At 41.8% G+C, this 27232-nt stretch overlaps 1 protein-coding gene across 1 annotated transcript in view; it reads left to right on the forward strand.

Moving 5' to 3' along the window:
- Positions 1 to 27232, forward strand: part of LOC112247604 (relaxin receptor 1-like) — a 99553-nt gene that overhangs the window by 43808 nt on the left and 28513 nt on the right. Inside the window, exon 3 of the mRNA XM_024416411.2 lies at positions 4802 to 4885. Within this exon, the coding sequence (XP_024272179.1) occupies positions 4802 to 4885 (84 nt within the window). The remainder of the gene's footprint in view (positions 1 to 4801; positions 4886 to 27232) is intronic.

A 27232-nucleotide genomic window follows, 5' to 3' on the forward strand; every position in this document is an offset into this window, starting at 1 on the left:
TTTTGGGTCGGATTGGGTGCCTCGGTGTCTGTCTGCAGCTAATGTATTGTGTGTGTGTGTGTGTGTGTGTGTGTGTGTGTGTGTGTGTGTGTGTGTGTGTGTGTGTGTGTGTGTGTGTGTGTGTGTGTGTGTGTGTGTGTGTGTGTGTGTGTGTGTGTGTGTGTGTGTGTGTGTGAATCTGTGCATTCAAGATGTGAGTCATATTCATATTTCACCCAAAACAGAATGCAGATGAAACTTTGAAATTACAAAGAGAAATGACCCTTCAACTCTTCTGGGGACCTTGTTATGCCCTCATATATACACTACATGACCAAAAGTATGTGGACACCTGCTTGTCCAACATCTTATTCCGTAATCATGAGCAATAATATAGAGTTGGTCCCGTGTCACGAGAATTATGTTCTCAACGTTCATAAACCCAATTCAATTAACTACTCAGCCTGAAACACAGAATTTGTAAGAAACTGGTTGAAATGAATCAGACGGAGGCCCAGCTACGATAGTAAGTTTATTTACGAGAGTGCACATGCTCTGTTGTACAAGACAATTCATTTTATACTGACTTCTCACGCACACCCATTCACACTAACATACGCACACACAGTCACACTAACATACGCACACACATTTCCTGCTACCCAGCCGACAAAGATTAGGGGATTCTGTGAGACTTACTCCTCCTCCTCCCTCAAGATAGGGAGACTCTGGGAAGTACTCTCAGTGGCCCCAGCCAAGGTCGACACAGAATCTTGCTCAGACAGAACGTTCTGGCCTGTTTTTAAGATACTATTATAGACATATTGTACAGACTATGGTATACATAATTCTAATCAATTTCATACGATTATATGGCTTCAGGGTGGAATATTCTAGTCATTCATATAAATTCCATCAACATCCCCCTTTGCTACTATAACAGCCTCCACTCTTCTGGGAAGGCTTTCCACTAGATGTTGGAACAATGCTGCAGGTAATGCTTCCATTCAGCCACAAGAGCATTAGTGAGGTTGGGAACTGATGTTTGGCAATTGGGCCTGTCTCGCAGTCGGCGTTCCAATTCATCCCAAAGGTGTTCGATGGGGTTGAGGTCAGGGTTCTGTGCAGGCCAGTCAAGTTCTTCCACACCAATATCAACAAACCATTTCTGTATGGACCTCACTTTGTGCACGTGGCATTTTCATGCTGAAACAGGAAAGGGGGTTCCCCAAACTATTGCCATAAAGTTGGAAGCACAATTGTCCAGAATGTCATTATATGCTGTAGAGTTAAGATTTCCCTTCACTGGAACTAGGGGGCCTAGCCCGAACCATGAAAAACTGCCCCAGACCATTATTCCTCCTCCACCAAACTTTACAGTTGACACTATGCATTCAGGCAGGTAGCATTCTCCTGGCTTCCGTCAAATCCAGATTAGTCCGTCGGACTGCCAGATGGTGAAGCGTGATTCATCGCTCTAGACTATAGAGAATGCATTTCCACTGCTACGGAGTCCAGTAGCGGCGAGCTTGACACCACTCCAGCTGACGCTTGGCGCATGGTGATCTTAGGCGTGTGTGCGACTGCTGAATTACGTTTGCTATTAAAATTAGTTATAAGGAGAACGGTGATGATTTAATATTCCACCTTAAACACCCTCAAGACTTTCATTTCTCAATGAGTTTTCATTTTAGGGTGATCTTGCAAATACGGGACTTTTTTGTGACTCAGGGCAAGATTTTTCAGATAATATGTGAATTTAGATGTTTTTATTTCACTTCCATTAAGTAGAGACTAAAATTGTCCTGTCTCACACCCATACTTTTGACATTCTACTATGTACAGTATTACACTTACAAAGGTCTTTAAAATTAGAAAATATTTAATGCATCTGTTTAAAAAAATATTCAAATAAATGGAATCTATATACATATTAGATGTGTATAAGCCACTTGTTCATTTTTTTATACAAAATACAGTCGTGTCTAAGTTTTGGGTCATTACCACAACGACAAGCGGATTACATCATAATAACGTTTTTTCAAAAGTTTGTGTTCTTGGTTACCATGGATGTAAATAGTGACTGGAGCACATGGATGTCATGGAGGGAGATTCACATTTTTATGCTGGAAAAGGATAGAAAAATGAAGGTAAACACAAATTGAGAAGATAATATTTTATTGTACGTCATTACCAATTAGGCTATAATTTCATTAAATGATGTAAGATTTTAGAAATTATGTTTTAATTATGCGTATTTAGGATAAATTGTATGCTAGCTCTTCAACTGGAGATAGCATGCTAGAATCCCTGCTATTTATGACCAAATACTGTAAAAATGTAATTCCCAAATGTATTAGTTCATACATTAAACATGTATAACTGTGAGAAATGTTTATTTTTCATCAGTTGTTTTATATGAAATGTAATTTCCAACACACTCTGTCATTACCACAATGCTAAGTTATTTCCATCACGGTACATCTTTTTAAGGAAAGTCTGTGTTAAATTACAATTGATATTGATGATTTTTCCCATATGTGAACCTTATATGCATGTTATTAAGATACATTATTTTAGGAATTAAAATATTAACATTTTGATTTGGTAAATACATGTTTCTGAGTATCATCAAGGCATATATAGACATTTAGACTTGACAATGATGAATACATATAATTAAAACTTCCAAATAGTAAAAACAAATCACGTGAAGTGTTATATAAAATACCTTAGTCACGATTTACGTAATTCCCTTTTCATCTAAAATCGCACATTTTATGATGTGGTGGTAATGTTATTTCTGCTTGGGCATTTGGGAAAATCGATAAAAATCTTTATATTCTTAAGTGTGGTCTCTGCCACCATTAGATCTTGTTTCCAGACAGAGTGAAGAATATATTCAGATAGATAAAAAGCATTTTCAAGAGGTTTCATTTTCAAAACATTTAACATCCAAAAGTGCCCGTGTTTGCAAAATCAACCCTTCATTAATTTTTAGCCCCTTACAGTGCATTGATTTGCTGTCATTATGCCATGGGCCAGGAAGTCACTGATATTGAATTAAAAGTTTGGAATGAATACGACTGAGTTTATTAACTCTTTAGATGAGGAAACACATAACATTCTGACGACAGTCACTCATAACTTTAATATTACTTGGTTTTGAAAGGATGTCTGACACGATTTGAAAAGGTGACACAGGTTTCCATAGCAGTAGAGTTGAATGCTGTTTCAGCACTGCCAGTGTGTGTGTGAATGTGTCTCTATACACCATATGAGTATGCAAATCACAATCACATGTTAGTATTGAGTATAAGTGGACTCGCATGATATTTTCATAATGAAATAATGTATTTGTGACCGTGCTCTCCACAGGGAATTTATTGAACCTAATAGCAAATCCACTGAGATTGCATCTCTTTAAAAACCTTACAATAAGTTTACCTCAACAAAGAAAATTAAATAGTTCCACATGTTGGAAATAATAACTTGAACATATGTGTTTTAGAAATCTGTTGTTGAATAATATACCTTGATTTAAAAATGTTTGTGTCAATATACAATATACAATATATATATTGTACATTGTATATATATATTGTACAGCCAAGCCCACAAACACTGGATCTTATTAAAAGCCTTAAAATAAGTTTAGCTCAACAAAACAGGGAAATAGTTGCTCACGTCGCAAATAATTGACATATGGTTTAAAAAATGCATTTGCTGATTGATTTCGACTGTTGTTGAACAGTACACTTTCACCTGACACATGATGAGATGCAGCCTCCATGTCATGATGATATTTTAAAGGTCGACTATTGGGATTCCGTAGTGCAAACTCTACTGGGTAGCTACCATTTTAATCATGCGAAGAGCTCAGCAGTTCAGCCATACGACGTGATATGGGTTGACGAAGGTTTTTCACTCAGAAACTACATGGAGGGTTCTATTGGTCTAATTAATATGAGTAGGATGTAAGAGTTGTATTATCAAAGTATGTCACATCCATTTGGGCATGAAACTGGTGCGTGAAGCCAGGATACAGAGGTTGTTACTCACTAAAAGACCATACTGATCCCTATAGCAAATAGCCGAAGAAAGCCCATAGCTTTAAGGCCCTAACTTGAATGTTATCACTGAAGCAGAAAATCAATGCTGAACTTTTGAAATCTGTGACACTTGTGATTGATGATGCTGCATTAGGTTGGAAGGCAGCTAAAACAGCACATCCATTTGCACTGGTAATGAGGAAGCTGTTAGAAATGACACACTTTCCTTGTAAACATAATTACTTCTTTCTGTGTCTAATTTTTTTAAACAGATCTATTGAAATGGATTGACCTAAAAGCTTGTAGTATTTATTTCGGCAAACCCAAACTTCATTCCAGATTGATCTACCAAAATAGGCAATCTATTTATCTTCTCATGGTTCAACGAATGTGCCCTGGAAAGCCTGGCCCCAGATCTGTTAGTGTTCCTGCCAACTTCATTGCTGTCATTGTCAAGCCAAACATGGCAGCTCCATAAGGAGTTGGCAAGAGAGTAGAAACAGATTGACATCAAGGCTAAGCCCCAGAATTATTGAGGGAGAATCTACAGTGTCAAAACTTGAAGCCTACTGGCTGGGTTATGGATATCAAGTTGATGCCAGGCTGAAAGTAGTTCATTCCTGCTGTCTTGTAGAAGGCATTAAATGACACCTTGGCCTGCACGTCTAAATTAGTAATAAAGGTATGGTACAACATTGATGTTTGCTGTAGGGTTTTACTTTGTATTATTTCTGATCAGTATAATAATGTGTTGATATTTTGTTTCCTAGGAGATAACAACGGATGGCCCCATCTTTTTGACAAGTATTTTGGGATGCCCATCATCGACATCGGGACCAAATCCGATAAATGCTGTAAGTATATGAAAGTTATCTTTTTACTGCATTGGGCTAAATCAGGGTCACACAGAGTGTTTCTTGGTAGTCTTTAACAAAATCAACATTGTTATAAAAGTATACACAAATAGAAGGCCAGAGTTAGGGACCAGATCAAGTAGACATAGAAGTTGAAGATATACTAGCAGAACACATGAGAAGACTGTTAATTTTTTTTAAAGAAACCTGTACCATGTCAGATAAAGATATTTAGAGTTTGCATCCCAATATTACACTTAATATACAGTACCAGTCAAAAGTTTGGACACACCTACTCATTCAAGGGTTTTTCTTTATTTTTACTATTTTCTACATTGTAGAATAATAGTGAAGACAACACAACTATGAAATAACACAGAATCATGTAGTAACCAAAAAGTCAAAATATTGTATATTTTAGATGCTTCAAAGTAGCCACCCTTTGACAGCTTTGCACACCCTTGGCATTCTCTCAACCAGCTTCACCTGGAATGCTTTTCCAACAGTCTTGAAGGAGTTCCCGCATATGCTGAGCACGTGTTGGCTGCTTTTCCTTCACTCTGCGATCCAAATCCCAAACCATCTCAACTGGGTTGAGGTCATCTGATGCAGCACTCTCCTTCTTGGTCAAATTACCCTTAAACAGCCTGGGGGTGTATTGGGTCATTCTCCTGTTGAAAAACAAATGATAGTCCCACAAGCGCAAACCAGATGAGATGGCGTATCGCTGCAGAATGCTGTGGTAGTCATGCTGGTTAAGGGTGCCTTGAATTCTAAATAAATCACTGACAGTGTCACCAGCAAAGCACCCCCACACCATCACGCCTCCTCCTCCATGCTTCACGGTGGAAACCACACAATGCAGAGATCATCCGTTCACCTATTCTGCGTCTCACAAAGACACAGCGGTTGGGACCAAATATCTGAAATTTGGACTCATCAGACCAAAGGACAGATTTCTACCGGTCTAATGTCCATTGCTTGTGTTTCTTAGCCCAAGCATGTCTCTTCTTATTGGTGTCCATTAGTATTGGTTTCTTTTGCAGCAATTCGACCATGAAGGACTGATTCACACAGTCTCCTCTGAACAGTTGATGTTATGATGTGTCTGTTACTTGAACTCTGTGAAGCATTTATTTGGGATGCAATTTCTGCGGCAGAGGTAACTCAGGGTCTTCCTTTCCTGTGACGGTCCTCATGAGACCAGTTTCATCATAGCGCTTGATGGTTTTTGCAACTGCACTTAAAGAAACGTTCAAAGTTCTTGAAATGTTACGCATTGACTGACATTCATGTCTTAAAGTAATGATGGACTGTCATTTCTCTTTGCTTATTTGAGCTGTTCTTGCCATAATATGGACTTGGTCTTTTACCAAATAGAGCTATCATCTGTATACAACCCCTATCTTGTCAGAACACAACTGATTGGTTCAAACGCATTACAAAGGAATGAAATTACACAAATTACCTTTTAACAAGGCATACATGTTAATTGAAATGCATTCCAGGTGACTACCTCATGAAGCTGGTTGAGAGAATGCCAAGGGTATGCAAAGTTGTCATCAAGGCAAAGGGTGGCTACTTTGAAGAATATTACATATATTTTGAGTTGTTTAACACTTTTTTGGTTACTACATGCTTCCATATGTGTTATTTCATAGTTTTGATGTCTTCACTATTATTCTACAATGAAGAAAATATTAAAAATAAAGAAAAACCCTTGAATGAGTAGGTGTGTCCAAACTTATGTCTTGTACTGTGCAACACTGTCACATGTGCTCCCTCTCCGGCCTCTAGGTCACCAGGCTGCTGATTATTGCGTACACATGTCACCATCGTCACGTACACCTGTCACCATCGTCACGTGCATCAGCGCCTCATGACACTCATCTGGACTCCATCACCTCCTAGATTACCTGCCCTATTTATGTCACTCCCTTTGGTTCCTTCCCCAGGCATTATTGTTTTTGTTTCTGTTTCATGTCTGTATGCTGTTCGTGTGTCTTGTTTTATTTATTAGATATTCACTCCCTGTACTTGCTTCCCGACTCTCAGCGCACTCCTTACAGAATAACACCTCAACAAAGGGAAGCATCAGGGAGTATTTGTTTTGTTTTTGTGTTGAGGGTGATGTCGGGTCCGGGTGTCAGTACTGGAGCTACTAGGTCGGCCTCAGCCGGTTCGTCACTCTCATGCCTCAGCTGGCTTGACAGGTTCCCAAGCATCGGCGGGTTCGACGGGTTCCCCTGCCTCAGCTGGCTTGACAGATTTCCATACCTCAGCGGGATTGATAGGCTCCCATGCCTCAGCTGGCTCGACAGGTTCCCATGCCTCAGCTGGCTCGACAGGTTCCCATGCCTCAGCTGGCTCGACAGGTTCCCATGCCTCAGCTGGCTCGACAGGTTCCCATGCCTCAGCTGGCTCGACAGGTTCCCATGCCTCAGCTGGCTCGACAGGTTCCCATGCCTCAGCTGGCTCGACAGGTTCCCATGCCTCAGCTGGCTCGACAGGTTCTCATGCCTCAGCTGGCTCGACAGGTTCCCATGCCTCAGCTGGCTCGACAGGTTCCCATGCCTCGGCTGACGCACCTGGGGAGTTTTCAATCGGTTCGTTAGGCTCTCACGCCTCAACCGGTTTGCCAGGTTTCTGTCCCTCAGCGGAGGCGACCGGTCCACTCCTGATCCCCGGGATCGTCCCTTTGGTTGGCATCCTGCAGCTGGAGCTTCTTCCCGGGGAGGTGGTACTGTCACGTATGCTCTCTACGGCGCTCTAGGCCGCCATGTTCCCATGCCTCAGCCGGATCGACAGGTTTCGCTCTTCAGCAGAGGTGACCGGTCCACTTCTGATCCCAGAGATCGTAATTTTGGTTGGCGTCCTGCGGCTGGAAAGGAGTGGGTACTGTCACGTGTGCTCCCTCTCCGGCCTCTAGGTCAACAGGCTGCTGATTATTGCGCACACCTGTCACCATCGTCACACGAATCAGTGCCTCATGACACTCACCTGGACTCCATCACCTCCTTGATTACCTGCCCTATTACTGTCACTCCCTTTGGTTCCTTCCCCAGGCGTTATTGTTTCAGTTTCATGTGTGCTGTTCTTGTTTCTTGTTTTGTATTATGTTCCATTTATTTATTAAATATTCGCTCCCTCTACTTGCTTCCCAACTCGCAATGCAGCGCACTCGTTACAATCACAGAAGACTGAAATATAACAAAACCGTTTGACATAGAAACACCAGATTTTTGTTGTTAATTTTTTTAAATTAATAATTGTGAAAATATTAATCACATTCCACCCATGAGGCCACTAGGTCATTTGACTGCAGGAAAGGGCTAGTCAGTGTACTTTGCCTTGCCTTGTTCCAATATCCATTATGCTTATGACAGGTAAGTTGGGTAAAATGTATTCAAGAACCAATGAGCAAGTATATTAGTGCAGAATGACAACCAAAAATTACGGCGACCCAAAATTACGGCGCCGTAGAAGGGGCAGACGGAGCGGTCTTCTGGTCAGGCTCCGTATACGGGCACATCGCTCACTGCTCCCGAGTATACTACTCGCCAATGTCCAGTCTCTTGACAGCAAGGTAGACAAAATTCGAGCAAGGGTTGCCTTCCAGAGAGACATCAGAGATTGTAACATTCTCTGTTTCACGGAAACTCACTCGGGATACGTTAGAGTGAGTACAGCCACTCGGTTTCTTCACACATTGCGCCGACAGAAACAAACATCTCTCTGGTAAGAAGAAGGGCGGGGGTGTATGCCTTATGGTTAACGAGTCGTAGTGTGATCATAACAACATACAGGAACTCAAGTCCTTTTGTTCACCTGACCTAGAATTCCTTACAATCAAATGCTGACCGGATTATCTACCAAGGGAATTTCGATTATAATCACAGCCATATATATTCCCCCCAAGCAGAGACATTGATGGCCCTGAAATAACTTCATTGGACTCTATGTAAACTGGAAATCACATATCATGAGGCTGCATTTATTGTAGCTTTATCAGCATATCAAATGCGTGACCCGGGCTGGCAAAATTCTGGATCATTGCTACTCTAACTTCCGCGATGCATACAGTGAGGGAAAAAAAGTATTTGATCCCCTGCTGATTTTGTACGTTTGCCCACTGACAAAGAAATGATCAGTCTATAATTTTAATGGTAGGTTTATTTGAACAGTGAGAGACAGAATGACAACAAAAAAATCCAGAACAACGCATGTCAAAAATGTTATAAATTGATTTGCATTTTAATGAGGGAAATAAGTATTTTCCCTCACCGTACAAAGCCCTCCTTCACCCTCCTTTCAGAAAAGCTGACCACGACTCCATTTTGTTGCTCCCAGCCTATAGACAGACACAAAATCAGGAAACGCCCGTGCTCAGGTCGTTCAATGCTGGTCCGACCAGTCTGATTCCATGTTTCAAGATTGCTTCGATCCCGTGGTCTGGGATATGTTCCGGATAGCATCGGATAACATCATTGATGTATACACTGATTCAGTGAGCAAATTTATTAGCAAGTGCATTGGTGATGTTGTACCCACAGTGACTATTAAAACCTTCCCCAACCAGAAACCATGGATGGATAGAAGCATTCGCGCAAAACTGAAAGTGCAAACCACTGCTTTTAATCATGGCAAGGCGACAGGAAACATGACCGAATATAAACAGTGTAGCTATTCCCTCCGCAAGGCAATCAAACAAGCTAAGCATCAGTTTAGAAACAAAGTAGAGTCGCAAGTCAATGGCACAGACACGAGATGTGGCAGGGTCTACAGTCAATCACGGATTACAAAAAGAAAACCATCTCAATCGTGGACACCGATGTCTTGCTCCCAGACAAACTAAACAACTTCGCTGCTCGCTTTGAGGACAATGACACGGCCCACTATCAAAACCTGTGGGCTCTCCTTTACCACAGCCAACGTGAGTAAAACATTTAAATGTGTTAACCCTCCCAAGGCTGCCGGCTCAGACGGCATCGCTAGACGCGTCCTCAGACCATGCGCAGACCAGCTGGCTGGTGTGGTTACGGACATATTCAAGCAATCCCTATCCCAGTCTGCTGTTCCCACATGCTACAAGAGGGCCACCATTGTTCCTGTTCCCCAGAAAGGTGACTGAGCTAAACGACTATTGCCCCTTAGCACTCACTTCCGTCATCATGACGTGCTTTGAGAGACTAGTCAAGGATCATGTCACCTCCACCCTACCTGACACCCTAGACCCACTGCAATTTGCTTACCGCCCCAAAAGGTCCATAGACGACGCAATCACAATCAAACTGCCCTAACCCATCTGGACAAGAGGAATACCTATGTAAGAATGCTGTTCATCGATTACAGCTCAGCATTTAACACCATAGTACCCTCCAAACCCGTCATTAAGAGACCCTGGGTCTCGACCCCGCCCTGTGCAACTGGGTCCTGGACTTTCTGATGGGCCGCCCCCAGTTGGTGAAGGTAGGAAACAACATCTCCACCCCGCTGATCCTCAACATTGGGGCCACACAAGGATGCGTTCTCAGCCCTCTCCTGTACTCTCTGTTCACCCATGACTGCATGGCCATGCAATCCAACTTAATCATCAAGTTTGCAGACAACACTACAGTGGTAGGCTTGATTACCAACAATGACGAGACGGCCTACAGGGAGGAAAATAAATTCACACTCAATGTCAACAAAACAAAGAGATGATCATGGACATCAGGAAACAGCAGAGGGAGCACCCCCTTATCCACATCTACGGGACATTAGTGGAGAGGGTGGAAAGCTTTAAGTTCCTTCGGCGTACACATCACGGACAAACTGAAATGGTCCACCCACACAGACAGCGTGGTGAAGAAGGCGCAACAGCACCTCTTCAACCTCAGGAGGCTGAAGAAAGTTTTCTTGTCACCAAAAACACTCAAACTTTTACAGATGCACAATCGAGAGCATCCTGTCAAGCTGTATCACCGCCTGGTACGGCAACTGCTCTGCCCACAACCATAAGGCTCTCCAGAGGGTAGTGAGGTCTGCACAACGCATCACCAGGGGCAAACTACCTGCCCTCCAGGACACCTACACCAACCGATGTCACAGGAAGGCCAAAAAGATCATCAAATGACAGCAACCACCCGAGCCACTGCCTGTTCACCCCGCTATCATCCAGAAGGCGAGATCAGTACAGATGCATCATAGCTGGGACCGAGAGACTAAAAAACGGCTTCTATCTCAAGGCCATCAGACTGTAATACAGCCATCATTGAGTGGCTGCTGCCAACATACTGACTTAAATCTCGAGCCACTTTAATAATTAAAAATTGGATGTAATAAATGTATCCCTAGTCACTTTAAAACAACCAACTTTATGTAATGTTTACATAACCTACATTACTCATCTCATATGTATATACTGTGTATATACTGTATACCATCTACTGCATCTTGCCTATGCCGTTCGGCCATTGCTCATCCATTTTTTTTTATATGTACATATTCTTATTAATTCCTTTACACTTGTGTGTATAAGGTAGTTGTTGTGAAATGGTTAGATTACTTGTTAGATATTACTGCATGGTCGGAACTAGAAACACGAGCATTTCTCTACACTTGCATTAACATCTGCCAACCATCTGTATGTGACCAATACGATTTGATTAGATTTGATTTGGAAAGGCACACACCTGTTTTTTCAAGGTCCCATAGTTAACAGTGCATTTCAGAGCAAAAACCAAGCCATGAGGTTCTCCGCTCCGTAGAGCTCCGAGACAGGATTGTGCCGGGGCACAGATCTGGGATAGGGTACCAAAACATTTCTGCAGAATTGAAGGTCCCCATGGGCCTCCCGGGTGGCGCAGTGGTTAAGGGCCACCAGAGACTCTGGGTTCGCGCCCAGGCTCTGTCGTAACCGGCCGCTACCGGGAGGTCCGTGGGGCGACTCACAATTGGCCTAGCGTCGTCCGGGTTAGGGAGGGCTTAGCCGGTAGGGATATCCTTGTCTCATCAAGTACCAGCGACTCCTGTGGCAGGCTGGGCGCAGTGCGCGCTAACCAAGGTTGCCAGGTGCACCGTGTTTCTTCCGACACATTGGTGTGGCTGGCTTCCGGGGTTGGATGCGCGCTTAAGAAGCAGTGCGGTGGGGGCATGACTTTCAACCTTCGTCTCTCCCGAGCCCGTACGGGAGTTGTAGCGATGAGACAAGATAGTAGCTACTAAACACTAAATACCACGAGATTGAGGAGAAAAAGGGGTCAAATTCAACATCAACAAAAAATATATTTAAAAAATAAGAAGAATTGAAGGTCCCCAAGAACACAGTGGCCTCCATCACTCTAAAATGGAAGTTTGGAACCACCAAAAGTCTTCCAAGATCTTGCCGGGCCTTGGTCAGGGAGGTGACCAAGAACCCTATGGTCACTCTGACAGAACTCCAGAGTTCCTCTGTGGAGATGGGGGGAAAATTCCAGAGGAACAACAATCTCTGCAGCACTCCACCAATCAGGCCTTTATGGTAGAGTGGCCAGACAGTAGCCACTCCCGCTTGGAGTTTGCCAAAAGGCACCTAAAGGACTCTCAGACCATGAGAAACAAGATTCTCTGGTCTGATGAAACCAAGATTGAACTCTTTGGCCTGAACGCCAAGTGTCATGTCTGGAGGAAACCTGGCACTATCCCTACAGGGAAGCATGGTGGTGGCAGCATCATGCTGTGAGGATGTTTTTCACGGACAGGGACTGGGATACTAGTTAGGATCGAGGGAAAGATGAACTGAGCAAAGTACAGAGAGATCCTTGACCTGCTCCAGAGCGCTCAGGAGCTCAGGATGGGGCAAGGATTCACCTTCCAACAGGACAATGACCCTAATGCACACAGCCAAGACAAAGCAAGAGTGACTTCGGGACACGTCTCTGAATGTCCTTGAATGGCCCAGCCAGAGCCTGGACTTAAACCAGATCTAACATCTCTGGAGAGATTTGAAAATAGCATAGCTGTGCATCGACACTCCCCATCTAACCTGACAGAGCTTGAGAGGATCTGCAGAGAAGAATGGGAGTAACTCCCCAAATACATGTGTGCCAACCTTGTAGAATCATACCCAAGAAGACTCGAGGCTGAAATCGCTGCCAAAGGTGCTTCAATAAAGTAATGAGTAAAGGGTCTGAATACTTACAGAATACTTACAAACTGAATACCTACAGTTGAAGTCAGAAGTTTACATACACCTTAGCCAAATACATTTAAACTCACAATTCCTGACATTTAATCGTAGTAAAGATTTCCTGTATTAGGTCAGTTAGGATCACCACTTTATTTCAAGAATGTGAAATGTCAGAATAATAGTAGAGAGAATGATTTATTTCAGCTTTATTTCTTTCATTACATTTCCAGTGGGTCAGAAGTTTACATACACTCAAGTAGTATTTGGTAGCATTGCCTTTACATTGTTTAACTTGGGTCAAACGTTCCGGGTAGCCTTCCACAAGCTTCCCACAATAAGTTGGGTGACTTTTGGCCCATTCCTTCTGACTGAGCGGATGTAACTAAGTCAGGTTTGTAGGCCTCCTTGCTCGCACACGCTTTTTCAGTTCTGCCCACACATTTTCTGTAGGATTGAGGTCAGGGCTTTGTTGTGGACACTCCAATACCTTGACTTCATTGTCCTTAAGCCAATTTGCCACAGCTTTGGAAGTATGCTTGAGGTCATTGTCCATTTGGAAGACCCATTTGTAACCAAGCTTTAACTTCCTGACTGATGTCTTGAGATGTTGCTTCAATATATCCACATAATTTTCCAGCCTCATGAAGCCATCTATTTTGTGAAGTGCACCAGTCCCTCCTGCAGCAAAGCACCCCCACAACATGATACTACCACCCCCGTGCTTCACGTTTGGGATGGTGTTCTTCAGCTTGCAAGTTTCCTCCAAACATAACGATGACCATTATGGTCAAACAGTTATATTTTTGTTTCATCAGACCAGAGGACATTTCTCCAAAAAGTACAATCTTTGTCCCCATGTGCAGTTGCAAAACGTAGTCTGGCTTTTTTATGGCGGATTTGGAGCAGTGGCTTCTTCCTTGCTCAGCGCCTTTCAGGTTATGTCGATATAGGACTTGTTTTACTGTGGATATCGATACTTTTGTACCTGCATTCTCCAGTATCTTCACAAGGTCTTTTGCTGTTCTGGGATTGATTTGCACTTTTCCCACCAAAGTAATTTCATCTCTAGGAGACAGAACGTGTCTCCTTCCTGAGCGGTATGACGACTGCGTGGTCCCATGGTGTTTATACTTGCTTACTATTGTTTATACAGATGAACGTGGTACCTTCAGGCGTTTGGAAATTGCTCCCAAGGATGAACCAGACTTGTAGAGGTCTACAATAGTTTTTCTGAGGTCTTGGCTGATTTCTTTGATTTTCCCATGATGTCAAGCAAAGAGGCCCTGAGTTTGAAGGTAGGACTTGATATACATCCACAGCTACACCTGCATTTGAATCAAATGATGTGAATTAGCCTATCAGAAGCTTCTAAAACCATGACATCATTTTCTGGAATTTTCCAAGCTGTTTAAAGGCACAGTCAACTTAGTGTATGTATACTTCTGACCCACTGAAATCGTGATACAGTGAATTATAAGTGAAATAGTCTGTCTGTAAACAATTTTTGGAAAAAATGACTTCTGTCATGCACAAAGTAGACGTCCTAACCGACTTTCCAATACTATAGTTAACAAGAAATTTTGAGAGTGGTTGAAAAATCAGTTTTAATGACTCCAACCTAAGTGTATGTAAACTTCCGACTTCAACTGTATGTAAATTAGATTTTTCAGTTTTGTATTTTCTGAAACTGCTGTACCGTGGGTCTATTTTCTGCTGACGCACAGTGAATTGAATATTCATTAAGATTATTTATTGGACATCCATGTAATGTTTGTTAGTTTGGGCTGAATTATGTTCATAGACTTATGCAGACAGTGGAAGCTTTTACATTGCCAATTAAAGTAATAATAATCTGTCCCACATGCTCTATAATTGTTTACAGCACTCAATAATTGTTTACTGCATATATTTTAGTTTACGTAGATTCAGAAGCTGTTAAGACTCATAAAGTGAATGTAATATCAGAGACCTTGGTTGCTTTTTTCCACCGAGGATATTGTATCTCAAATCAAATCAAATTTTATTTGTCACATACTCATGGTTGGCAGATATTAATGTGAGTGTAGCAAAATGCTTGTGCTTCTAGTTCCGACCATTGAGTAATATCTAACAAGTAATCTAACAATTTCACAACTGCCTTATACACACAAGTGTAAAGGAATAAGTACATAAAATATATGGATGAGCGATGGCCGAACAGCATAGGCAAGATACAGTAGATGGTATAGAGTACAGTATATACATATTAGATGAGTAATGTAGGGTATGTAACATTATATAAAGTGGCATTGTTTAAAGAGGCTAGTGATACATTTATTACATCCAATTTTGAATTATTAAAGTGGCTAGAGATTTGTGTCAGTATGTTGGCAGCAGCCACTCAATGTTAGTGATGGCTGTTTAACAGTCTGATGGCCTTGAGATAGAAGCTGTTTTTCAGTCTCACGGCCACAGCTTTGATGCATCTGTAATGACCTCGCCTTCTAGATGATCGCGGGGTGAACAGGCAGTGGCTTGGGTGGTTGTTGTCCTTGATGATCTTGTTGGCCTTCCTGTGACATCGGGTGGTGTAGGTGTCCTGGAGGGCAGGTAGTTTGCCCCCGGTGATGTGTTGTGCAGACCTCACTACCCTCTGGAGAGCCTTACAGTTGTGGGCAGAGCAGTTGCTGTACCAGGCGGTGATTCAGCCCGACAGGATGCTCTCGATTGTGCATCTGTAAAAGTTTGTGAGTGTTCTTAGTGACAAGCCGAGTATCTTCAGCCTCCTGAGGTTGAAAAGGCACTGCTGCGCCTTCTTTGCCACGCTGTCTGAGTGGGTGGACCATTTCAGTTAGTCCGTGATGTGTACGCCAAGCACCTTAAAACTTTCCACCTTCTCCACTACTGTCCCGTCGATGTGGATATGGGGCTGCTCCCTCTGTTGTTTCCTGAAGTCCACGATCATCTCCTTTGTTTTGTTGACATTGAGTGTGAGGTTATTTTCCTGACACCACACTTAGCTTATGTAGGCTACTTTAGTGAAGTCACGAACAGTTCAAAAGTTTGTCTATAAAAAGGTATTTTCAGGTGAATACAAGAGAAGAGTTCTCTGAACAAGTCAATCATTAATAAATTCAGTTTCAACAGGGAGACAACCGCCAGCGTATAATCATAGAAAAGTCTAACAATATTATGAAACTACAGGATGATAATGTGATATTACATGAGACACATTTACTGTGATATATTCGAGAGATATTAGTATCATTTTACGTTATGACTGCATCTATTACGTGCTATGAATCAAATCGGTCACATACACATAGTTAGCAGATGTTATTGCGAGTGTACCGAAATGCTTGTGCTTCTAGTTCCAACAGAGTAGCAATATCAACAAGCAATCTTAACAATTCCACAACAACTACCTAATACACAAAAATCTAAGTAAAGGGATGGGAAAAGAATATGTACATATGGATGAGCAATTACCGAGCAGCATAGGCAAGATGCAGTAGATGGTATAAAATACAGTATATACATATGGGATGAGTAATGCAAGATATGTAAACATCATTATTAAAGTGGCATTAATACAGTGACTGGGGATCCATTTGTTGGAGTGGCCAATGATTTCAAGTCTGTATGTAGGCAGCAGCCTCTCTGTGTTAGTGATGGCTGTTTAACAGTCTGATGACCTTGAGATAGAAGCTGTTTTTGAGTCTCTCGGTCCCAGCTTTGATGCACCTGTACTGACCTCGCCTTCTGGATGGTAGCGGGGTGAACAGGCAGTGGCTCGGGTGGTTGTTGTCCTTGATGATCTTTTTGGCCTTCCTGTGACATCGGGTCTATAAGAAGCTGCTTCAAGTAAAATGTTACTGTTACTTCATCGTTAAAGGTAGAGTCAGTGATTCACCTGATTCACAAAGTAAACAGCAATATTAAGCCGACTTCTGTAAAAGCTATGAGTGTGAAGAGTACACTTCTCCTCTGTTTTGGTCCAGCAGTTGTTCCGTTGCAACAGAGTAAAGCACACCTGTGCATGCCTCACGATATGCTGTTGTGGTGACCATATTACCGCCACACCGGCAGTCACTAGTCATGAAGTAGTCAAATTCCATGTGATTGTTTAGTCATGGTAATTAGTCTTTTCCAAGCTCTGATGCTGCTGATGGTCATTAGTAGCCAACCAAACTTGCTAACTGCCTGGTACTTAGCTCTCTACTGTCCCTCTAATCACTCTGACATCAATGCAAATGTTATCGAAAATCGAATTAAACTCTTCATGAGAGCCCATTAGCTCATTTTGCGCAACATTTCTATAGGCTATGAAATTGCACGAGAAAACAGAGTGATGGCCTCTATTAAAAAGAGGAGGCTCCGATCAGCTTTCTATATGCTAGAAAGCTATATTTGTTTCTCAAATACAGTGCCTTGCGAAAGTATTCGGCCCCCTTGAACTTTGCAACCTTTTGCCACATTTCAGGCTTCAAACATAAAGATATAAAACAAGTGGGACACAATCATGAAGTGGAACGACATTTATTGGATATTTCAAACTTTTTTAACAAATAAAAAACTGAAAAATTGGGCGTGCAAAATTATTCTGGTGTTTATATTAATTTGGGATCTATCGCATCCCACAACTGTCCCAAACTATGTTTGTTATATTTATTTCTCGCACAGAATATAATAGGTCAACTTTTGTACTATGGGGGATGGTAGATTGACAAAGGCTAGTGCTTTTGCTGTTCCTTCCTTAGGCCTACTCATCTTGTTGGCTGACGAAAAGTAAATGTGGACAGTTCTTCAAATATCTTCAATATGCACCTCGGAATTGGAAACAACGTGCACAGTTGTGTTCCCGATGTGTCTGTTCTTCAGTTGTAGCCTGTGAGAAAGACCAGACGTGATGGAGAGGTGTGTGAGTGGATTCGGAGCAAGCAGCACTCAGGGAGAAGGGCTGCAAAAGGCATGGATTTTTTAGGGTGCATCATGGCCACACAAAGGGGTTGCCGCCGGGAAATTCAATGCATTATCAAGTGCTTCTCAAATTGTGAATGAGAGACTGCCGAAGTGTGTACAACCTGCGCAAAAAAAACAAAGCAGAGCTCATGCCTTTCAAGCAATTTTTTTCAAATCATCATTAGAGTCACATCATGCAGCCTTACAATGTATTAAAAATAAAAACATGTAGCCAGCATTTGGAGAACAACTAAAATTACCTTAATAACTTTAAATGAAGCATATAGGAGTACCTATTTCTTTGTTAACCACAAATCGTATGGAGAAAATATCCTTTCTATTTTATTCAGCTTTGTTCAATTGTATTCTTCATACTTTAAAATAATATAAAATAATGCCATGGAATTCTAAAAAAATATTGTCTGCTAAATGAGCTAGTGTAGCCCACAGACATATATATGGCAAACCAGATCAGGACCTAGCATAAGGACAACTAAGAGTATGCTATTCTGTTCTTCTGAAATTCACTATATTTTATATATTTTATATATATATTTAACATATCATGTTTCTTTATACCTGTCTAAAATAAATAATGGGTTTATTGTGAAGGTGTAGGGTAAATTACATGAATTTATTATACTTTTTCAAATGTAGATGTTCCAAAGGACTGCATCAGTGACTTTCATGCTATGTGTGAAAGCCAGGAGATGCTAAATGTGTTTTATGTTAATGAACGGTCAATTACCATGAGACCGACAGTTATTTGCTTGACAATCACCGGCTGATGAAATTTTGTGACCGCCACAGTCCTATATGTGATTGCATCGACTTATATCACACTTTAATTTAAATTTACTTTTTGTTCAGACTCAAGTCATGTCATGTACCACTGACTCCAAATCCAATTCCCTGCAAACATGAATACAAGTTCTGCAATATTGCAACCCAACTATTTTATATTTAACCAGGCAAGTCAATTAAGAACAAATTATTATTTACAGAGACGGCTTGGCAAGAGGCAAAAGGCCTCCTGTGGGTACGGGCTCCAATGTAAGACAAAACTGACAGTACAGACAGAAGACTGGCAACAGCACAAACACAACAGCAAACAAACTGTGTGTGTGTGTGTGTGTGTGTGTGTGTGTGTGTGTGTGTGTGTGTGTGTGTGTGTGTGTGTGTGTGTGTGTGTGTGTGTGTGTGTGTGTGTGTGTGTTTGCAGGCATGTGTGTGGTGTGGTGTGTGTTACTTAAGGCAAAACAAACTAGTGACATTCGGTGACAACTAGAAACACCTACGTCTCAACAACCTGTTCATCTATTTGTCCTTTGAACTCCTCCAGGGAAACCAGGTCCTGGAGGTGTAGGTTGGCTTAGAGGGAATTCCAAGACCAGTGGTATGAATAATGAAAGGACCTTTTTCCATGCTCTGTTCAAATTTTCAGGACTGTTAGAATAAAACAAGATTGATCTTATGTGTTTTCATTTCGAGGTAGAAGAGAGGATTCCTGTCCTTTTGTCACAGACTGAAGACCCAAGTAGGAAGCATGTATCATTGAGGGTTTATCCCATTGATTTGGCCTGAACAGCCTTGCAATCTCAACCCACTTGTATGAATTTCCTCTCAGTGGTTATAGCTGTAGTGAAAAATGCATTTTTGTACTCAAAATAGATGTTGAGCCTTCCCTATAAACTGCTATTTCAAACATCTCATGGCAACCATTTCAATTGAAATGACATAACACATATACATTCCCATGTATACTAAAAATATATATAAAGATAACATGCAACAATTTCAAAGATCTTACTGAATTACAGTTCATATAAGGAATTGGTTTAACTGAAATGAATTCATTAGGCCCTAATCTATGGATTTCACATGGCTGGGAATACAGATATGCATATGTTGGTCACACAGGGGCGAGGATCATAAAACCAGTCAGTATCTGGTGTGACCACCATTTGCCTCATGTAGCACGACACATCTCCTTCGCATATAGTTGATCAGGCTGTTGATTGTGGGCTATCGAATGTCCCACTCCTCTTCAATGGCTGTGCAAAGTTGCTGGATATTAGCTAGAACTGGAACATGCTGTCGTACACGTCAATCCAGAGCATCCCAAACATGCTCAGTAGCTGACATGTCTGGTTAGTATGCAGGTCATAGAAGAACTGGAACATTTTTAGCAACCAGAAATTGTGTACAGATCCTTGTGACATATTGCTGTGCATTATCATGCTGAAACATGAGGTGATGGTGGTGGATGAATGGCACAACAATTACATCACGGTATCTTTGTGCATTCAAATAGCCATCGATAAAATGCAGTTGTGTTTGTTGTCCATAGTTTATGGCTGGCCATACAATAACCCCATCGCCACCAAGGTGTAAATTCTCTAAAACAACGTTGGAGGCGACATATAGAAGAGAAATTAACATTACATTCTCTGGCAACAGCTCTGATGGACACACCTGCAATCAGCATGTCAATTCCACGCTCCCTCAAAACTTGAGACATCTGTGGCATTGTGTTGTGTGGAAAAACTGCACATTTTAGAGTGGCCTTTTTATTGTCCCCAGCAAAAGGTGCACCTGTATAATGATCATGCTGCTCAAACAGCTGATTGATAAGCCACACCTGTTAGGTGGATGGATTATCTTGGCAAAGGAAAAATGCTCATTAATGATGTCAACAAATGTGTGCACAAAATTTGAGACAAATAATATTTTTGTGCATATGGAACATTTCTGGGATCTTTTATTTCAGTAGCTTTCCTATTGGACCCCTCCTTGGGGTCCACATTAAATGAATTCATATTATTAAATCAAATCAAATGTATTTTATATAGCCCTTCTTACATCAGCTGATATATCAAAGTTCTGTACAGAAACCCAGCCTAAAACCCCAAACAGCAAGCAATGCAGGTGTAGAAGCACGGTGGCTAGGAAAAACTCCCTAGAAAGGCCAAAACCAAGGAAGAAACCTAGAGAGAAACCAGGCTATGAGGGGTGGCCAGTCCTCTTCTGGCTGTACCAGGTGGAGATTATAACAGAACATGGCCAAGATGTTCAAATGTTCATAAATGACCAGCATGGTCAAATAATAATAATCACAGTAGCAACAGGTCAGCACCTTGGGAGTAAATGTCAGTTGGCTTTTCATAGCCGATCATTGAGAGTATCTCTACCGCTCCTGCTGTCTCTAGAGAGTTGAAAACAGCAGGTCTGGGACAGGTAGCACGTCCTGTGAACAGGTCAGGGTTCCATAGCCACAGGCAGAAGAGTTGAAACTGGAGCCGCAGCACAGCCAGGTAGTCATCATGCCAGGTAGTCCTGAGGCATGGTCCTAGGGCTCATGTCCTCCGAGAGAGAGAAAGAAAGAGAAAGAAAGAGATAATTAGAGAGAGCATACTTAAGTTCACACAGGACACCGGATAAGACAGGAGAAATACACCAGATATAACAGACTGACCCTAGCCCCCCTACATAAACAACTGCAGCATAAATACTGGAGGCTGAGACAGGAGAGGTCAGGAGACACTGTGGCCCCATCCGATGATATCCCCGGACAGGGCCAAACAGGCAGGATATAACCCCACCCACTTTGCCAAAGCACAGCCCCCACACCACTAGAGGGATATCTTCAACAACCAACTTACCATCCTGAGACAAGGCCGAGTAAAGACCACAAAGATCTCCGACCCACGGCACACCCCAAGGGGGAGGCGCCAAACCAGACAGGAAGACCACGTCAGCGACTCAACCCACTCAAGTGACGTACCCCTCCTAGGGACGGCATGGAAGAGCACCAGTAAGCCAGTGGCTCGGCCCCTGTAATAGGGTTAGAGGCAGAGAATCCCAGTGGAGAGAGGGGAACCGCTCAGGCAGAGACAGCAAGGGCGGTTCGTTGCTCCAGAGCCTTTACGTTCACCTTCACACTCATGGGCCAGACTGCACTCAATCATATGACCTACTGAAGAGATGATTCTTCAGTAAAGACTTAAAGGTTGAGACCGAGTCTGCGTCTCACATGGGTAGGCAGACCATTCCATAAAAATTTTGCTTTACAGGAGAAAGCCCTGCCTCCAGCTGTTTGCTTAGAAATTCCAGGGATAATTAGGAGGCCTGGGTATTGTGACTGTATGTCACGCCCTGACCTTAGTCATCTTTGTTTTCTCTATTATTTTGGTTAGGTCAGGGTGTGACTAGGGTGGGTATGTCAGTTTTTGTATTGTCTAGGGGGTTTTGTATATCTAGAGGGTTTTGTAAGTCTAGGTATTTGTATGTCTATGGTGACCTGAATTGGTTCCCAATCAGAAGCAGCTGTTTATCGTTGTCTCTGATTGGGGACCATGTTTAGGTAGCCATATTCCCTTGGGTATTTTGTGGGTTCTTGTCTATGTGTAGTTGCCTGTTAGCACTCATGTGTATAGCTTCACGGTTCGTTCGGTTGTTTGTTATTTTGTTATTTTGTTTCAGTGTTCATTCGTTTAATAAATTAAGAATGTACGCTTACCACGTTGCGCCTTGGTTTCCTCCTTAAGACGGACGTGACACCGTAGCTTACATGTAGATCTGTACGGCAGGACCAAATCGGAAATATAGGTAGGAGCAAACCCATGTAGTGCTTTCTAGGTTAGCAGTAAAACCTTGAAATCAGCCCTTGCCTTAACAGGAAGCCAGTGTAGGTAGGCTAGCACTGGAGTAGTATGATAAAAAATGTTGGTTCTAGTCAGGATTCTAGCAGCCGTATTTAGCACTAACTGGAATTTATTTAGTGCTTAACCCGGGTAGCCGGAAAGTAGAGCATTGCCGTAGTCTAACCTAGAAGTAACAAAAGCATGGATTAATTTTTCTGAAACTTTTTTGCAATGTTACATAGATGGAAAAAACCTGTCCCTGAAACAGTCTTGATATGTTAGTCAAAAGAAAGATCAGGGTCCAGAGTAACGCCGTGGTCCTTCAGTTTTATTTGAGACGACTGTACAATTTTAGTGTTCAATTACTGGAGAGTTGAGACCAAATCACGGACGCTGGACAGAGTGGATTTCAGTTGTAACAAAAGGCAGTTTTAATGAGTCAAAAGATATCTTGTCCTGCAGATTTAACGTGCACGGACCTAGTTCATATAACCCAGTATGGAGTCAGGTAAAAAAGGGCCCTATACAAAGGTTACAATCATTTTTATACATAGAATAAAGTAGGTAGAGTCTTGTCGCGTCGCCTTCTGGATGGTCCCGAAGGGTTGGAGGCGGACCTGCTCTAGCCAGAGCAGGAGCCCCATTGGTGCACAGCAGAGTCTTCTGTTCTGAGCACCCGACCAGTAGAGGGGGGTGAGGTGTGTGTGTTTATGCAAGAAGGTATTTGTGTGTCAGGGGCTCGTGAGGCAGGACAACAGAGCGGGGGCAGTTTTATGGCTGGGTGTATGTGTTCGTGCGATGGAATGTCTGTGTTTCCTGGGGTCGTGAGACACCAGAGCTGAGGGGGGTAGTTTTAGGGGGGTAGTTTTATTGCTGGGTGTGTGAGCTGGTTCCTGTTTTAGCAGGGGTACGTAAGATGACTTGAGTCAGGCGGTTTGGCTTGGCGCTGTATAATATATGAGCTATGTGTATGAATGTTTACATATATATATATGACAACAACCATCAAGATTAATTGTCAGATTCAACAGAAGGTTATTACACACTCAGGTTTAAAAGGCCACACAAAGGTTTATTCATTGTTATTGTCTTGAAGTGATATGGTCATATGTGTTTTTTTCAATGAACATTAGAGCAAAATGGTCATAAAATATGATAGAATTGAATAATGAAAGGAGTCCTCCACTGTCTGGAGCAATATGCCTCCTTCAGTTTTACCTTCAATAGGTCCCAAAATCTAATATTTTTCTCAAACTAACCATGTTCATTACTTTTGGGCATGGATATGAAGATGGATATTACTTCTCTGGATGTTTCAAAGTGAAAGTATTTATAGGGACATAATTATGTCTTTAGTTGTTGCCAATCAGTGCACAATGCAAAATGTCACGGCATCGGAAATGAGTTTTCATTATTAATAGACGATAAGAGAATCACATTTATGAGGCCTTTCATCAGATGTCCATATAACAGTCTGTGTATGATATGGGGTGTGCTCCCTCATCTACAATTAGTGCTCTTCAAAAGTATTTGACAGAAAAACACAATCCTAGTCCATTTGCTCTCTCCACATCCATTTCATTCACATTTCATTGTTATTTAAAAGCATGTTCTTTAATATAGTTTTATCAATCTGCCTACACTGATAGACTTTCCCTTCTGCAAATTTTCTCCGGAATCTGTTGTCAGTGGTGATTTTAGTATGTAAATCTTGGTGTGGCAAATTCAAAAAAAAATTATGCATTCCAGCAAAGCAACTACACAACACACAAAACTAAACCATACATAATAGTTGCACTATAATGGGAACAAACGGTGCCCACACACTGTTAGGACCTACATAAAGCTGTCCCAACAGCAGAGCTTTCTTTCAGCACCATGGAGTGAACTTTAACAAATCCTTGTGGATTTGTGTAAGTCGATAAGAGCTGCATTCTCCTTCAATAATAACAAACGCCAAAATGAGTTTCGACTTTTGAACCATACACAAACATTATTACATTTATGTTAATTGAATTCATGATGTTTATTCTTATATCATTAACACTTAGCTCTAAGTATAAGCAAATGCAAGCAAAGGAGCTGCAACGAGGTAGGCCTATTCGTTCAGCACTTTAAAAATGGACCCCGACAGAGATTCAAATAGATTCCTCCCGAGTGGTGCAGCGTTCTAAGTCACTACAGACCCGGGTTCGATCCCAGGCTGTGTCCCAGCCAGCCGCGACAGGACAGACATGAGGCCTCACACATTTGGCCCACCCTCTTCCTGGTTAGGTTTGGCTGTCCTGGAGGGTTTGGCTTGCCTGGTTGTCCTTGTTCCATTGCGCTCTAGCGAATCCCTGTGGCGGGCCGGGTGCATGCCCTCTGACTTCGATAGCCAGTTGTACGGTGTTTCCTCCGACACTTTGGTGCGGCTGGCTTCCAGGTTAAGCGAGCAGTGTGTCAAGAAGCAGTGCGGCTTGGCAGGGTCGTGTTTCGGAGGACGCATGGCTCTCAATGTTCGCCTCTCCTGAGTCTGTACGGGATTTGCAGTGATGGGACAAGACTGTAACTACCAATTGGATATCACAAAACTGGGGAGAAAAAGTACAACATTTTTTTACAAAATAAATCAATTTAAAGAAATGTTCGTTCAGATAAATTCAGCAAGATGTTGAGGCCTCAACTTTACTCTTCTTTAAGTCACCACATAAATACACCACACAGATAGAGAGAGAGAGAAAGACTTGGCTAGCCTACCATTTAAATAATTTTATAAGGCGGTCTAAAAAGGAAGGAAAATACAATCATGAGAATCCACTTTTATATACAATACACTGACGCACAGACATAACAAACATCACAATATCAACTGGAATTACATGTGTCTATTACTGAACTTTTTGTTGAAAACAAATATTTGAATGGGAAGAGATTGTCACTGGCAAACATGGTTACAGACCAAACAACATTATATAGTATCTCCTCCTCGTCAAGAAAAGCACATGCGCTAATTATAATACACAAAGTAAGCAAAACAATGAAATCCTTCCAACATTGCCTAAAATTATGAATAAGATACTAATGAGATAGGCCGATATAAGCAATAGACCTATAACAATTAACATGTACAAACTATGGCATAAGGGAATGATGAGCGCATAAGAGGCAATCCGTAATTTCGGTGAAGACATTAATTAGCAAGCTAAGATGGACATAGTCAATATTACTATTTGTTCAGCACTTTTGAAATGTACAGCGACAGAATTCAAAACATGGTTTAGCAATGCCTAATCTCCCGTGGGCAGATTATGTGTGTAGACCGAAGAATCTGCCGGCACTGAATGGGATGCATGAGATAATGAGATGCATTAGTTCTGGTTTGTGGGTTTTCGTCACTGGTTATTTGAACGTATCAGGATTGGGCGAAGGCGGTGCTTAAACGGATTCACCTTGAGTTCTTTGCATCTGCCCACACAGATCAGAAGGGGGGGTGCTTTAGCTGAGATTTTCCTTTTTGAGGGTGGAGACTTAGTTTTTTTGCAGGAACTCTCAATTTCTAACACATATGAACACAGATTTTAATCATGCAGGTTATTAACAAATTACACACAATTTGTGGAAAACTTGGTCATTTGGGGAATGGTAACACTGCACAGTCATTTTTGTTTTGGGGTACTTTTTACTCCTTTTTCTCCCCAATATCCAATTGGTTGCACAGAGTGTGCAAAGCTGTCATCAAGGTGAAGGGTGGCTACTTTGAAGAATCTCAAATATAAAATATATTTTGATTTGTTTAACACTTTTTTAGTTCCTACATGATTCCATATGTGTTATTTCATAGTTGTGATGTCTTCACTATTATTCTACAATGTAGAAAAAAGTAAAAAATTAAGAATAATCCTTGAATGAGTAGGTGTGTCCAAACTTTTGACTGGTACTGTACATCAGAAATTCATCCAAAAGAATACTGTAAATCTCCTTTAGTCATTTACATAAACCATGAGTATATAAAGTATTCATTACACAGTCATGGTAAAAGTATTTATTACACAGCCATGATACAAGTATTAATTACACGGCCATGATAAAAGTGTTTATTGCACAACCATGATAAATGTATTTATTACACAGCCATTATAAAAGTATTCATTATACATCCATGATACGCATTAATTAATGATGAGCTACTTAGAATATTACTATACTTAATGATGTATTTGACATAGCATATTTTAGTGAATGGTTAAACAGCCATGGGTGAGCAATGCCTTCGGGTTATATTTAGCTAATTCAATGAAATCACTCTGTATGGCTGGGGTAAGCCAGTAAAACATGAGGGTTTTGAACTGGCATCTGGATGGCAGGGCAGTAAAACATGAGGGTGTTGAACTGGCATGTAGATGGCAGGGCAGTAAAACATGAAGGGGTTGAACTGGCATGTAGATGGCAGGGCAGTAAAACATGAGGGGGTTGAACTGGCATGTAGATGGCAGGGCAGTAAAACATGAGGGGGTTGAACTGGCATGTAGATGGCAGGGCAGTAAAACATGAGGGGTTGAACTGGCATCTGGATGGCAGGGCAGTAAAACATGAGGGTGTTGAACTGGCATGTAGATGTCAGGGCAGTAAAAC

Source organism: Oncorhynchus tshawytscha, linkage group LG21, assembly GCF_018296145.1.
Source record: "Oncorhynchus tshawytscha isolate Ot180627B linkage group LG21, Otsh_v2.0, whole genome shotgun sequence".
NCBI classification, from domain to species: domain Eukaryota; kingdom Metazoa; phylum Chordata; class Actinopteri; order Salmoniformes; family Salmonidae; genus Oncorhynchus; species Oncorhynchus tshawytscha.